Genomic DNA, 14337 nt, shown 5'->3' with positions numbered 1-14337 from the left:
AAACTCAAGTTCAAGGCCAGCCTGGGCAACTTAGTAAGATCCCGTCTCAATAAATAAATAGATAAATAATAAACAAATGTCTGGGGATGTAAATCAGTGGTAGACCACCTCAAAAAAAAAAAAAAAAAAAGGTAGCCCTCTGTTTCCACCCTTAATCTCACAAAGGTTCATTCCCTCAGTAATATTGCTTCTATCTACCTAGTTGCACAGGCAAGAACCCTGGAAGTCACCTGGGTCTCTCTACCTTGCTCCCCAAACATCCAACCCAAAAACCAACTTTGTCCATTGTGGCTTTAAATATCTCTCTACTCCACCTTCTTCTCTACATTCTCCATTTGCAGTACCAGAGTTCCAGCCAAAGAATTGCCCTTTGTCTTGAGCACAGTGGGCAGAACATCTGGATTCTACTTCAAGTTCTCACTTCCTTCCCTGGGTCAAGGATGACATCTTCGAAGTGTGGGTACAGGCATGCCCTTTAATCCAGGAAGTATCCTGGTGGCTAGAATTGAGAATGCTGGCCTCCTAGTCTTTCCCTCACCCCTTCTCCCAGTTTGGTTTCTGCTGGTGTAGTCTTGCCTCTACAACAGCACAGTTCCAGCCACAGCTCTAACATGTAAGTCTCGTGATATCCTCCTTTTCCATAAAGTTCTTCAGTGGCTTCAGGAAAGTATCTTCAGAAAACTTCTAGATTCTTTAACTTTTCTTGAATGCCCTTCTTGCTCTAGAGCGACCAAACCTTTGCATATGCCGTACTTGTGCCTAGAACACCCACTTGTCCTCTATCCCCCTTCACCCTGCTGGTCCTTCAGGTCTCAGCTTTTTAGGGAAGTGTCCTTTGAGGGCTCTCTCTCCTCGGGGGCTAGTTACCACGGATCTGTGCTTTATATGTACTTCTCACATTTTAGGAATTAACACAACGTTTTATAATTGTCTGTTTCTTGACTCTCTATCTTACCGGACAGTATCATCATCCACTTGTTTATTTCTTTACTAACTGAACAAGTATGTATTGAGTCATTGTTAACCATGTCGTTGTTACGTACATGCATACACGGTCCAGACTCGGACCTTGCCCATGACACCAAGCAGTGCTTTTTCTTCCCTGGGGTCTCGGGGTCTAACAGGGTTAGATTTGAACCAGCAAAGGAAGGAACGAAGGAACCCGAGAACAGTGTGCCGTGCAGCCTTCTGGGAATCGTAGTCCCCTGGTACGGGTCTCTCTGTAGAGCGCAGGCGGCGTATTCAGGGTGAGGCTTGTTGCTGCTAACGCGCATGTCCGGAAGGCGGTGTGGGTGAACTGCGCATGTCTGAAGGGAGGGGACGATGCCGGCTCGACGTCGCGCTGCGGGGGCGGGGCTGCCTTGACTTCTGGCGCTCCAGGACAGCTCAATCTACCTGTGGGGATGGCGGGGAGAGGGAAATTAATCGCGGTGATTGGTGACGAGGACACGGTGACTGGCTTCCTACTGGGCGGCATAGGGGAGCTTAACAAGAACCGCCATCCTAATTTCCTGGTGGTGGAGAAGGATACAACCATCAATGAGATTGAAGATACTTTCCGGTACGGTACCCTGCGAGGCCGAGCGGGCCCGTCTGCTGCTGGTGCGGGGTCTGGGAGAGGGCGGAGGCGGCCGGGGACCGAGGTGTCAGACCCCGTTGGGAATGTGGTTCACTCCTCCTGGAGCAGAAGCCTCTGCGCCCCAAGTCCTCTTTGGGAGGAGCGGGGCTCTCAGGTCACCGAGTTCCCCCTCACATGACCGTGTGTCAGGAAAGAGGAGGAACAGTTTATGACCTGCCCCTGCTATAGCTGGACGTCTGGACGCCCAGCCGGTGGTGACCGCCAGCCTCAGCGCCTCTTCCGGGGTCTCAGACTTTCACCTAGGGCCTTGCAATGCTCCAACTGTACGCTCGCTGTGAGCCTAGGGAGTGGGCTTGCGCTTTCTCGTACAGTCATCTCCCTTTGAGGCTCATAATCGTCCTGTAAGGAAGGGGTTATTCTCACTGGTGAGAAAATTGCAGCTTAGAGAAGTTAAGCACATGCCCAAGGGAATCGCAGAGCTGGAATAGGAACCCAGTGCCCTTTCTGCTTCTCTTAAACCAGTACACTCTGTGCAATTCTCAGTCTACCTTAGAATTTCCTTTTGTTCTAAGCATAGTGGGCTGAACATCTGGATTCTGTTAGCCATATACTTCAGTCCTCACTTGTGCCCTGGGTCAAGGATGACAACTTCAAAGTGTGGATGCAGGCATGCCCTTTAATCCAGGAGGTGTTTTGGTGGTTAGGATTGAGAAAGCTAGCCTCCTAGTCTTTTGGTCAACCCTTCCCAAGGGCTTCTGTGCCAGAATCAGGAAAAAAACACTCACCTGTTTCCCCTAAACAGCCCAACCCAGAACTGCTGGCTGAGACTGGTTCCGGCTGGCTGGTGTGTAATAGGCCCTGACCTGGGTGGCTGTTGTCTGCTTATCTCTAAGCAGTTTGGTAAAGTGACCCAAGTTGTCATTGGAGGACAAATTTCACTTCAAGAGTTTTACAGCTGGGTATGGGGGCTTAGACCTGTAATCCCAGCAACTGGGGAGGCTGAGGCAGGAGGATCTCAAGTTTAGGTCAGCCTTAGCAACTTAGCAAGGCCCTCAGCAATTTAGTGAAATCCTGTCTCAAAATTGAAAGGGCTGGGGATGTGGGTTAGTGGTTAAGCACTCCTACATTCAATCCCTGGTACCACCCCCCTAAAAAGAATTTCCCATGTTTCCGGCATAAGAGATCTCAGAGATGGAGTCTAACCTACCCCAGTGCCTAGCCCAGTGTAGGTGCTCAGTAGTTTTTAATGAATAAAAAGGGAATGAATAGTAGGATGATCACAATAAAGGAGGGCTGCAGTGGCAAGTTTTATTTTTGGAAAGTATGATTCCTTCATTGCTGAGTTTCCTATCTGTGTTCTTGGCTCATGCCAGTGTTCCCTCTGACTCATCCCCTACCCTCATCAGTGGGGAACTTTAGGCCAGTGTTCTCATCAGCCCTATTTTTTTTTTTTTTTTTTTTGTGGTGCTGGGGTTTGAACCCAGTACCTTGTGCATGCAAGGCAAGCACTTTACCAACTGAGCTACATCCCCAGCCCTCATCAGCCCTATTTAAAAAAAAATAATATTTAAAATGTCTAAATTAAAGAGTATCACACCACAATCCTTGTATCTCTTTGTCTCCCTCCTCCACCCCTATAGATAACCACTTAGTTTCTTCTTTATCTTTCTGGAATCTCTATGCAGATACATATATTCTTATCCTCTCCCTTTCCTATACAAAGGCAGCATGTGGAATACACTGGCATCACCCTAATCTTCATTACCAGTTCTCTCTCTGAGCAAGGGAGGTAGAAACCAACCCTGACCAACATGGTCCTGAGCTCTTAAATGAAATTGCCTCATTCAAGGAAGGATAGGATTGAGAATGGGTTTAGGGTAGCAGTCTTTCCCTCTTGTCCTCTGTGCCTCAGGTCACTTTCATTTCCCCACAACCCTGAGTGGGCTGTTAGGTAGGGGAGACAGCAGCCCCCTGGGCTGCCCTGGACTCCCATCTCGTCTCTCTCCACAGGCAGTTTCTAAACCGGGACGACATTGGCATCATCCTCATTAACCAGTACATCGCAGAGATGGTACGGCACGCCCTTGACGCCCACCAGCGCTCCATTCCAGCTGTCCTGGAGATCCCATCCAAGGAGCACCCCTATGATGCTGCCAAGGACTCGATCCTGCGCAGGGCCAAGGGCATGTTCACTGCAGAAGACCTGCGCTAGGGGACTCCCCCCAGCCCTTTAGCCCCTTGCTTGTTGCCAGGCCTCTCCCAGGCTTGCCATCCTTTGTTTCAAGCCTCCGGTTTTCAATTCCCACTCCTTCCCCACTCCACTGAGAGGCTGGGTGAGGTGTTTGTAGGCTCTGCCATTAAAATCCAGGCTGGTTAGGGAACAGGAAGCCCAACCATCTTCTCTCTCCATTACTTCTTCCCTGTGCTGATACATGGTGTCATTATTGATGTTAAATTAAAACAGTATTCTTGCTTCTCTTCATATGGGGTTGGGTGCTGGAAAGAACACATGTAGGGTGAGGCTTCTGGGGGAGATTAGATTGGCAAGGATGGAAAAAGTTCTGCCAAAGAGCCAGGCAGAGGAGTTGGACCAGGATGGAGGCTGTAACGAGGACTAACTTTCTGGATCAAAGAGGACCAGGGAAGGGGGTCTGGGCATGGCTGAGCCTAGTCCCTGGTTCCCCCTGCCTCAGTCTGCATGGGGTGAGGAAGGAGCCTGATCCAAGGGACAGAATCAGAAAGCACAGGAAACCTGGAAGCCTGTAATTCTAGACTGGGTTTTGATTCTACAGGAGTTTTGGGGTGAAGGTTTTTAACCTTCCAGGTTGCTGGAAGGGAGGAATGTGAGGTCCACTGAGGGCAGGGCAAGTAGAACCCTACCCTGTGTGAGGTGAGGCTTGGTTGCCAAGTGACTGTCCCAGGGAGCCATCTGCTGTCAGAAGAACTCTGCTTGTTGTGTTCACCCCTTAGCTGCAGGCACCTTGATACTGCTCGTTCCCTTGCGCCATGGCACGGCAGCTCAACTTGGACACAGTGTGGCAAAACTTCTGGAAGGAGGAATATCTAAGGGAGAAGATGTTGCGCTGTGAATGGTACCGCAAGTATGGGTTATTGGTGAGGGCCAAGCAGAAGGCTAAGGCTGCAGCCCGCCTGCCCCTCAAACTGCCCACCCTGACACCCAAGGCCCGAGTCTCACCGCCACCTGTCCCCAAAGCAGTCCCTGCCAAGCCCCCTAGCCCTGTCTCTGAGGCTCCTTTTCAGACAGAAATGTACCCAGTACTGCCTGCAACTCGGGCTCTGCTGTATGAAGGCATCTCCCATGACTCCCAGGGGCGCTATCACTACCTCAACACCCGAAAACTGGACGTGCCAGAGAAGCGCTACCTCTTCCCCGTCACCACCAACTTCACATATGGCTGGCAGCTGGGTGAGCCCCAACCTTGTAGAAATTAATTACAAACAGAGCACTTGCCATGGGCCAGGGAGCAGACATTGTAATGGAGGGTCAGACTACAAACAACAAGGAAATGTCCAGGGAGGACAAGTTCTTGGGTGTGGTGGGGGACATGTGTTTCTTTAGATTGAATTATCCAGAAAAGCCTTTCTGAAGCCCTCAATGCTGAGCAAGTGGCAAGAAAGGGATTTGGATTTTATTCTAATTGGAGGAGGGTTTTAAGAAGATCAGTGCTTTTTAAAATAATTTTTTTGTAAGTAATAGCTTTTCAGGGGAATTTATAGGATCTTGCAGGTGAATTAGGCATCTGTTTTGAGTTATCTAGGCAAGACATGATGGTGGCTTCAGATAGAGGGATTATTAGCAGTAGAGCTGAAGCCAATTTGGAATGTTTGGGAGGGAGACATGGATGGGTTGACTGGGAGGGAAAGGAAGAGAGAAACCAATGGCAACACCCAGATTGGAAAAGGGTAGGGCTGGAAGGGTCTTGAAGACACAACGGGCTTGGCCATGGTAGGCTCGAAGTGCCAATGAGGCTGGACATCAGGATGGAGGAATATCTGGAAGGAGAAATATCTAAGGGAGAAGATGTTGCGCTGTGAATGGTACTGCAAGTATGGGTTACTTGCGGTACCATTCAGGATGGAGAAAGTCTGGACATTAGGATTTAGGTCAGAGTTGGAGAAGTAAATTCAGGGCTTACTGGAATATAAGTGTAACTTAAAGCCCAGAGATGGGGTCAGGTCACCTGGAGAGCTGGAGTTGCTGAAATCTGACTTGAGGGTGGAGTCAGGCATAGGTGGAAATGGTGTGGCAGAAAGGCTGTCTGCTCCCTAACCCCAGCTCAGTTTTGGTTTTCCAGAAGTGCTGCTGGTTTGCTGGGTGGTGTTGAGAGCCACTAATCTCAAGGGAGATCACTTAGTCCTGGATCTTTTTCCAGCTGTTTGAGAGCCTGTGCAGGAAAGGTGGGTGGTGGGGGGTCAGCAAGTTGAAAGTTTACCCAAAAAGCTCCCACATTTCCCCTAGGGCCCTAAGAGAGAAGTAAGGGGAGCAGAGGTAGAAGGCCCCTTCTCTGCAGTCTATCCTGGGACAAGCAGGGCTGGCAAGGGATCCTAAAGCAGGGGATGATGATGGCTGACAGCTGTCAGGTCATGTTGCCATTGGTGCAATGTCCAGGATCCAGCCTGTATTTTCCTGAAGTGCTACTCCTCAGAAGCTTTTTATTTATTCACAAAAAGTAGATCCAACACAGGCAGAGTCCTAGTGCTATGCAGACAGATAGCTTCTGTGCTGAGTTCCTTCCCCAGGAACTCATTCCTGGCCTCTGACATCTTTTCCCAAGGTACCCCAGCAAAGCAAGAACTGGCCTCCTGCAAGATGTGCCACATAGAGTCATTCTTCCGGAAGAATGGGGCCTTTTCAATGCTGGATCCCCGGGATCTGGCCCTCTGACCTTTAGCCCGTGGGAGGCACGAAAAAATAACAGGCCTCCTGGTAGGGCGAAGCTGCCTTGTGTTTCTGGTCTGCTCTCCCTGGCCCTGAAGCTGCGTTCTAGGCCTTTCTGACCTGGCGGTAGACGTCTTTGCCTTTTCCTTAACTCCTATCCTTAATTATCCCCTCAGAGACCCAGCAATGCCCAGAGCCCATCGGGAAGTGTGGGCGCTATTCTCCAGGTGCAGGCTTCTCAGCGCCAGGGGGCCACAGTAGCTCCTGGAAGTTCCGGGTATTCCTGGGGAGACAGTGGTCTGTCATCCAGATGCCAGGGAAAAGGGACTCTATCACTCCCCCCAAAGCTCCCTGCCCCCCCCCCCCACCTGGTCCTGAGCGCCCGCAGCCACCGGGTCCTTTCCAGGTGCACTTGTTCTAGCTGCTTCTGCAGGGCGCTCCACCGCCCGGCCACGTCCTCCTAGGTAGGCAGAAGGCTGAGCCGATGTCACTGGCCAGGGTAGCAACTGCATCACACACCCGCCCCTCTGGCGCTCCACCCCTCCCGGGGCCAGGTCCGGAGACCCGCTCTTCTTGCCTGTGGCGGGAGCTGAGCCGGGCTGGAAGGGAGCCCCAGAGGGTGAACTCGGCAGTGGCGGTGGCTGGCGATGCGGAGCCGTTCCAAGACCTGGAGAGGCGGCAGTCAGCTCGGAGCCCTGCCCGCCTGCCCGCCGCAGGAGACTAGGTCGGCCCCGCGCGGGTACGCACCCGGAGCCGCTGCTGCTCGCGTTCCTGCCGCCGTCGCCGCCTGGCCGCGCCGTGCAGCTCCAGCAGCCGCTGCAGAGCCATCTCCTGCTGCGCCGCGCTCACGCTCGCCTTCTCCCCGCCCAGGGGCGCGGGCCACGCAGCCTTCGAAGCTTTGGGTCCCCCAGGAACGCCCCTAAGCTCCGGGAGTGCGCCCGGGAGCTTCACCTCACCCACCTCCTGCTCCGCGGGACGGTGGCCTCCTCCCTGGGTAGCCTGCTGCCCACAGCCCTCGGTGCTTAGTGCCGCCAGCATCCCACCTCCTGGGCCTGTGAGTTGTGGTCGGGCCAGAGACCTGGGGGCCAGGAGAGGAGTCCACGCCCCATCCCGGGTGGCCCCTGGCTTTATCACGGCCTCGGCCGCCTTGTGACTCCGGCCTTCGGGCTTGGCCTGCATTCGCTGGATGGTTTTTCCCCAGCGGCCTGGACTCTCCCTTTCCCGAGCCCGTACAGGCGCTTCTCCCTGAGTCACCTCCCATGCTTGTGAGAGAGGGGCTTCCCAAGATTGAAGGGTTTTCATTTCCTGACCCTGCCCAATCTCCTTTCTCTGGCACTTAGGGCTATTTCCTCTTTGAGGAATCTCTTTGTTCTCATCCTGGGGTGCTTCCCCACTCTGACCCTGGAATGTCTTCTCTCTCTGACTCTGAGATACTTCTCTGTTCCCCCACTGGGAGGTGTTCCCTCGCTGACCCTGAGGGGTCTTTTCTGTCTGGCCCATAGGGTCCTCCTGTCTCTGACTCTGAAGAGGGTCCAAACTCAGCAGTTTCTGAGTTTCTCTCTCCTGACCTAGGCCAGAGCCCAGCCCCTGTGGGGTATTTTGGGGTGCTGGAAGGCACTGCAAGGCCAGGACAGAGGGCTCTGAAGCTTTCTGTGTCAGCTTTCTCCCTGGCCAGCTCTGTAGGTGGGGCCTCTGCATGGCTGGTGCTGGCTCCTCTTGGCTCCTGTCTTCCCTCTGGGCCAGATCCTGGGAATGAAAAGCACTTTGGGCCCAGGCTTGAGAGGGAATCCCCAAGCCAGGGCCCTTCCCCTAGAAGAACCTGGAGACCCCAGTGACTAGTCCTTGCCTGATTGCTGAATTTACTAAACCTCTTTTATGTGGTGTAAGAGGTGCTTCAGCAATGATCCCTTTTTCCATTTGGCTGCAGGAGGCAGCCCCACTTCATCCCGCAGCCTCCTCCCTGGAAAGCTCCATTCCTGCTGTCCCAACCTGAGAGGGTCCTGGTCCAGAGTCCCCAGAGCTAGTGGTAGTAGGGTTCAGCTCTTTTAAGTGACCTAAGAGAGAAGGATCAATATTGAGAGAGCACTCCCTGCTCATGTCCCAGCTTCTCACACACATTCCCCCCTGAACTGTAACCTGGAAGCCTAAGGGGCATGAAGGACCATGGAGCCCTGAGAGTGCTGCTTGAACTTCATGGCTGTCACAGTTTATTATTCCACGTTTATTCCCATCACCTGCCATGCATCTGCTTGTCAGGTGTGCCTGCCAACAGCCAACTCCATCTCCCTCATCCTCCCAGGCAAGGCTGGCCACTATGCAATGCCTGGGAGTGAGAAAGGCCTGTTTGCCGGGGCTCCCTCTGCATAAGGATATCTCCATTTTGTCCTGGTGTGTGTGTTCAGGTTCACAGAAGAAACCCACTGTGTGTGCCATGCTTTTTCCTGTTGTTAAAATCCTCCTTAGCCCCCCTCCTTTTTTTTTTTCTTTCTGGCAACAAAATCAAATGAAACTTAAGTAAAATTTTAAGCCAGAGCCTGGCCTAAAAAACTGCAAGTCTTCATAATGAACAAAGAAATCTAAAAAAGGGATGTGCTGTCACTGCTCCTGCAGCTGTGGAGGAAGGAGAGATGTTCTGCATCCATAAAACTAATTGAAGGAATCTGCTTTCATAAGTATTAAAAACCTTTCACAAGAATATTGCATTTTTCTCTGGTAAGCAATGCAGAGACCTGTGAATATTCATAACAGTAACCAAAGGGGTGTGGTTTCTGTGGAACTAGATCTGAATTTCAAAGGGTTTTGTGAACAAAGGAGTCTCAGGAGAGACTTCAGAAATGATTGCTGCAGAACTGTGAAAGCAGCCTCCTACACCTGTCTCTGAGATGCTCACCTGTTGTATTCCTAGAGTTTATTTCCCAGGTAATAGTGTAATTGACATCTCTGTCTTCCCAAGAGATAAAATACTTGTAAAAATTTATCTGTCAATCAGGAGAGAATCATTGGCAGTCCTCTTCTTTCATGTGTGTGATGGGACAACTAAAAGTTTATGACTTTGCTATTATTGTTTAACAAATAATTTAAGTCTGTTTCCTTTAAATTAACAGGCTCATGCCCACAGTGTCCATCCCACTGAATTCTAATTGCCTGTTTAGAGTCATGCTCTATCACTGGGCTTTGATCTCAAAGACTCAAGGTATCTATTGTTCTCCATATGTCCCCAGTGCCTGGTATAAGGGTGGCAAACAGGTGGCCTAGAATTGCTATTCCTCTTCCTTCTCCCTGGGCAGTCAGTGATGGTCATTTCCTGCCCACTCAACAGAGCCCCAGTTTAGCTTAAAAACCCTAACAGGCACAGCATCTGAGACAACTGGTGCCAGTCAGGGAATTGGCACATAAAATTGACTTGCCATCCCTGGGCACCCAATGAAAGGTGCAAGATGCAGAATAAGTGAAAAATGATGGAAGTCTTTGGACTTGGGATGAGAACTTCTCTGCTCCCAATCTAATCTGGTTTCTCCAACTTCAGGGGCTCCCTGCTATCTTGGCTGCCCATCACGTCCTGTCAACATACCAGGTGTGGCCTCTGCAGGTATGCCAGGGCCCTCCCATCTTGGGTCTGAATCTCTCCCAGCTTCACCCAGATCCACGGCAGATGATGGGTCTGCTGTCTGCATCCTGCACGATTCAGGGGCTACCTCAGAGGCACCTCCAGCAGCCCCATAGGTGCTGGAGAAAGGAGGGAGCTTGCTTCAGTCTTCCTAGTCCCCAACACCCCAACACCCAAACTCTGAGTCCAGGGTGGCCTCCTCTAATCCCTAAACCCACTGGATTTTGGAACTGGAATTCTGAGGTTACCCTTCCAGGGGCTGTGGAGCAGGACTGTGGGAGGAGACAGGGGGAAAAGGCCAGGTTCTTGGTCACTTTGTATGTCAACAAGGGAGTGCCAGAGTCCCTGGGAGAAAGACTTACCCCTCTGGGAACTGATGGTTCTGGCTCAGGGAATCCCTAGTTTGGGATGAAGGCCACAGCCTGGAACTCTGAAAAATTTTGGGGAGCTCAGGACACAGGGCATCATCCTTTAGTGTGGTAGTCAGCCTCTAAGATGCTTCCTGCCCCCCATAATCCTTGTCTCCTGGTGTTCATGAAGTGGACACATAAGTGGCCTTATGTGTCCCCTCTCCCTTCCCATCCACTGCAGAGAGGCTACCAACAGGCCCAAAGCTACTCTGGCAGCTGGTGGCTGAGCTGGGACTGGGAAGTACATCCTCAGTTCTTAGCTCTGTTCTGGGGTCCTCACCACAACATCCCCCTCCTGGAGGGTCAGCACAGCTCTAGCCCTGGAGGGAGCCCCCCACTCAGCAGGGGCTGCTCGGTGTCCTTGTCTTAGTGCCACCCTAGACTCCAGTGCCTCTGCTCTCAGGGACCCTTCCAGGCACAGTTCTCCCTCACACAGTCACATGGACAGGCTTCCCAGTGTCACTGCACAGTTGATTTGACAAGCCAGTAGTTAGCTATGGAATAACACTAGACCCCATAAGTAGCAAGAGGTTCAAACCCCTTGTTTAGATGAGTTCACTGTTCCTCAGAGAAAGATCTGCCATAGTCCACATTTTACAGCCAATGGAGGCTCACAGTCCACAGGGAGCATCAGAGCAGAGCTCTGAATCCAGGGGTCTCTAAAGCTCAAGCACCTTGGTGACCTTGAGGGGGTCACACCACAACCACCCCAATGTCACACAGTGTCTCTCTCCACTCACCAGCTGCTCCAAGTCCCTGCCAATCTTGCTACTCATCTGGCTGTGCTGGCTCCATGCACGCTGGGCCTGGTCCCTCCAACCACCAAACTGGGTCCAAGGGGCCCTGAAGAGGCCCAGCCCTGCTCCAGTCAGCAGATCCAATTCCCAGAGGAGCTGCAGGAAGGTGGAGAGCCAGAGTGTGAGGGGCACCCAGCCAGCCCTCCCCCACCCCCATGGTCAGCCTCTACCTGCTCCTGGGCCCACCGGCTCCGTTCCATCTCCAGCAGTACTGTGGTTAGCTCCATCCCTGGGGGACAGCCCTGGCCCTCTTGCACCTGGTGGGGATGGGAGGGGAGGTAGAATCAGGCTCCTGCCTGTACCCCTTGGCAATATCTGGCCTCCTCACCTGCCGAAGTGCAGTCCGGAGCTGGCCTAGGCCTGCAGGGTGCCTGAAGATGAGGTAGTACAGGGCCAAGGCCTGCTTGGGACTACAAGGGAGCCCTGGGCTCCCAGGTATAGTTGCCTGCGCCATGGGAAAGGGGTTAGGGCAGATGCCCCCTCCTTCCTCTGCCTCTGCCATCAGAGCCTGGAGAGAGATGGAGGATTGGGCACTGAGGACCAGGAGCAAGGAGAAACAAAGACTCTGATCTCAATAATTCAGGGCCGACTGACACCTGAGAAGGGCCTGGGGCATAGGAGCCTTACAGAGACTCTGGCCTGACTCCAAGACCACTTGGAGGTAGCAGAGTACAGTGCAGAGAGTGACCCTGACAGAAAGAGGTGTGTGCATGTGCTCATTTGCAACCCCCAGTGAGTATCAGGCTCACATATATACAAGTTAACATCCACGTGAACGTTCAAACTGTGATATGTGGTACAAATGTGTTTAGGATGGGCAGCGGTGGCAGCACATGTGGATACCTCCTCAGCAGCTCCATGAATAGGTGCTATTGTCCCAATTTACAGATAAGAAGCTCTGAATCCAGGGCTGCACAGTGGCACATGCTTATAATCCCAGCTACTTGGGAGGCTGAAACAGGAGGATAGTAAGATGGAGGCCATCATCAACAACTTAGTGAGATCTTGTCTCAAAATAAAAACAAAAAAGAGCTGGGATATGTGGTTCAGGAGAAGAGTGCCCCTGGGTACAGTGATCCCCAGTACTGGGGTGAAAGGGAAACTGGCTCTAGAGAGTAACTTGCTTTAACACGTGGTAGTGTTTCCCCTGCCTGTGAAGACAGACAACCACAGTGACAAACACTCTGGGGGCACATGGCTCCCAGGAGGCAAGGCATCCATCACTAAGAGGTGTGACAGTAAGAGGCACAAAAATGGCCCATCATCACCTGCTAAGTGCTGTCCACAGGCCACCCCATGGACTCCTCCCAACATGCGCACAGACACACGGACACACACACAGACACACACACACACACACACATATACACATTGCTGTCATGTTACAGATGAGGAAACCATTTGTATAAGTTATAATGAGAGGGACTGAATGCAGGAGGCTATCTGGGCTAAAGCTGGGATGTTGAATGTTCCTCAAAGGCCTATGTGTACAAGGCTTAGTCCCCAAGATCACTAGTGGGAGGTGCTGTGGACCTATAGGACCTCCTGGGAGGGCCTTAGGTGTACCTTTGATGGGGTTGGGGGAATTCTGCTTCCTCCTGTTTCCCACCTCACTTTGGGAGGGACCAGGCCCAGCGTGCAGTTGGTTCTGACACACATTCCCCACCTTTTAGATCCAGTGCTCTTATCAGAAGCTCAAAACATGGGGTCACCGATTTCAGATGTGAACCCCCAGAACAATGTGCCAAAATAAATTTTTTTTCCAGTAGTGGGCATTGAACCCTGGGTTCTACCATCAAGCTACATCCCCAGCACTTTTTATGTTTTATTTTGAGACAGGACTTCACTAAGTTGCTGATTCTGGCTTTGATTGTGATTCTCCTAACTCAGCCTCCTAAGTAGCTGGAATTGCAGGTGTGAAACATTGTGTCTGGCAACCTTTTCTCTTTTTAATTGCTCATGTATTCATTATAGTAATATAAAGGTGACTAATACAGTCTGGAATCCTTTACATCCTTTCCATCTTAAGTAACTTCACCTGACTGAATCCTTGTCACTGCTCCAGGAGTGAATGAAGCAAACTCTCCTCTCTGGGTCTTAGAACAGCTTCCCCTGGAGAAGGCTGAGCTGGCAGAGAAGGTGACCTCCAATTTCAACGCAGTGCTCTTTTACTTAAGTAAACAATAAGGGACTGGGCTGTGTCCTTTTCTAGATCACTGAGCCCTCACTCCCCACTAGAACATTAGAGACTTAAAATGACAATGGAGTTCCTTTGATCTTACATCCAGGGACCCTAAAACTCCAAGGTCCCCAGCAGTACATGGCAAAGAGAGCTCAAATTCTGACTTTGTCAGTTGTTTGTTTCCTGATAACTGGGGATTGACCCTAGGGATGCTCTGCTGCTGGGCTACATCCCTAGCCCTTTTCATTTTTTTTTTATTTTGAGGCAGGGTCTTGCTAAGTTGCCCTGGTCAGCCTTGAACTTGCAATTCTCCTGCCTCAGCCTCACCAATAGCTGGAATTAGGGAGGTGTGCTAGGTTTCTGTTCACGACTAAAAGGCTCAGGGGTCACTCCAGGTAAACTGGGCTAACTGTGCTGTGCAAAATAACCACACAAGAGACACAAATACCTTTTTCTTTGGGGTCGCTGTGACAGCTCCTCTGACCTTAAGGGTCCTCAGGAAGAGAGAGAGAGCATGTGCTGACCTCTTTTATTGAGAAGCTATTCAAATGAGGCAAGGGGTCAGGTTTCAGGGGGCTGAGTCTATCTTCATGATGTCCACTGTCAGCAGGTTGACTGACTTCTGGGTAGGCCACACCCAAGGGCACAGTAAGAGAAGGGGACACACACAAAGCACTTCCATGGAAGATTCTATCCTAAACAGGGCAAGGGGTTATATTACAAAGGAACAGGTGAGCATAGCTTCACCCATGGGGCTGTAGGAAGCATGCCCAGGCATGAAGACACAGTCACTCCAACCCTAGAAGAGCGGGGCAGTCTAGCAGCATGGGTGCCTGACAACATATTGCCCAGCAGGGGAGTT

At 51.5% G+C, this 14337-nt stretch overlaps 2 protein-coding genes across 2 annotated transcripts; both read left to right on the top strand.

Moving 5' to 3' along the window:
* Window positions 1-1325: 1325 nt before the first annotated feature.
* ATP6V1F (ATPase H+ transporting V1 subunit F) lies at window positions 1326-4049 on the top strand. Its single transcript, XM_081288578.1, has 2 exons — window positions 1326-1561; window positions 3590-4049. The coding sequence occupies exons 1-2, from the start codon at window positions 1404-1406 to the stop codon at window positions 3789-3791; spliced, it is 360 nt and encodes a 119-aa protein (XP_081144704.1). The 5' UTR covers window positions 1326-1403; the 3' UTR covers window positions 3792-4049.
* A 146-nt stretch (window positions 4050-4195) lies between these two features.
* SPMIP1 (sperm microtubule inner protein 1) lies at window positions 4196-9421 on the top strand. The gene is made up of 2 exons (XM_081288577.1): window positions 4196-5006; window positions 6376-9421. Exons 1-2 carry the CDS (start codon window positions 4586-4588, stop codon window positions 6483-6485), a joined length of 531 nt encoding a protein of 176 aa, XP_081144703.1. The 5' UTR covers window positions 4196-4585; the 3' UTR covers window positions 6486-9421.
* The last annotated feature ends 4916 nt before the right edge of the window (window positions 9422-14337 follow it).

This window comes from Spermophilus citellus (genome assembly GCF_964194105.1).
Source record: "Spermophilus citellus genome assembly, chromosome: 3".
NCBI classification, from domain to species: Eukaryota; Metazoa; Chordata; class Mammalia; order Rodentia; family Sciuridae; genus Spermophilus; species Spermophilus citellus.
Note: the sequence above shows the minus strand (reverse complement) of the source record. Positions and strands in the feature narration are given on the sequence as shown.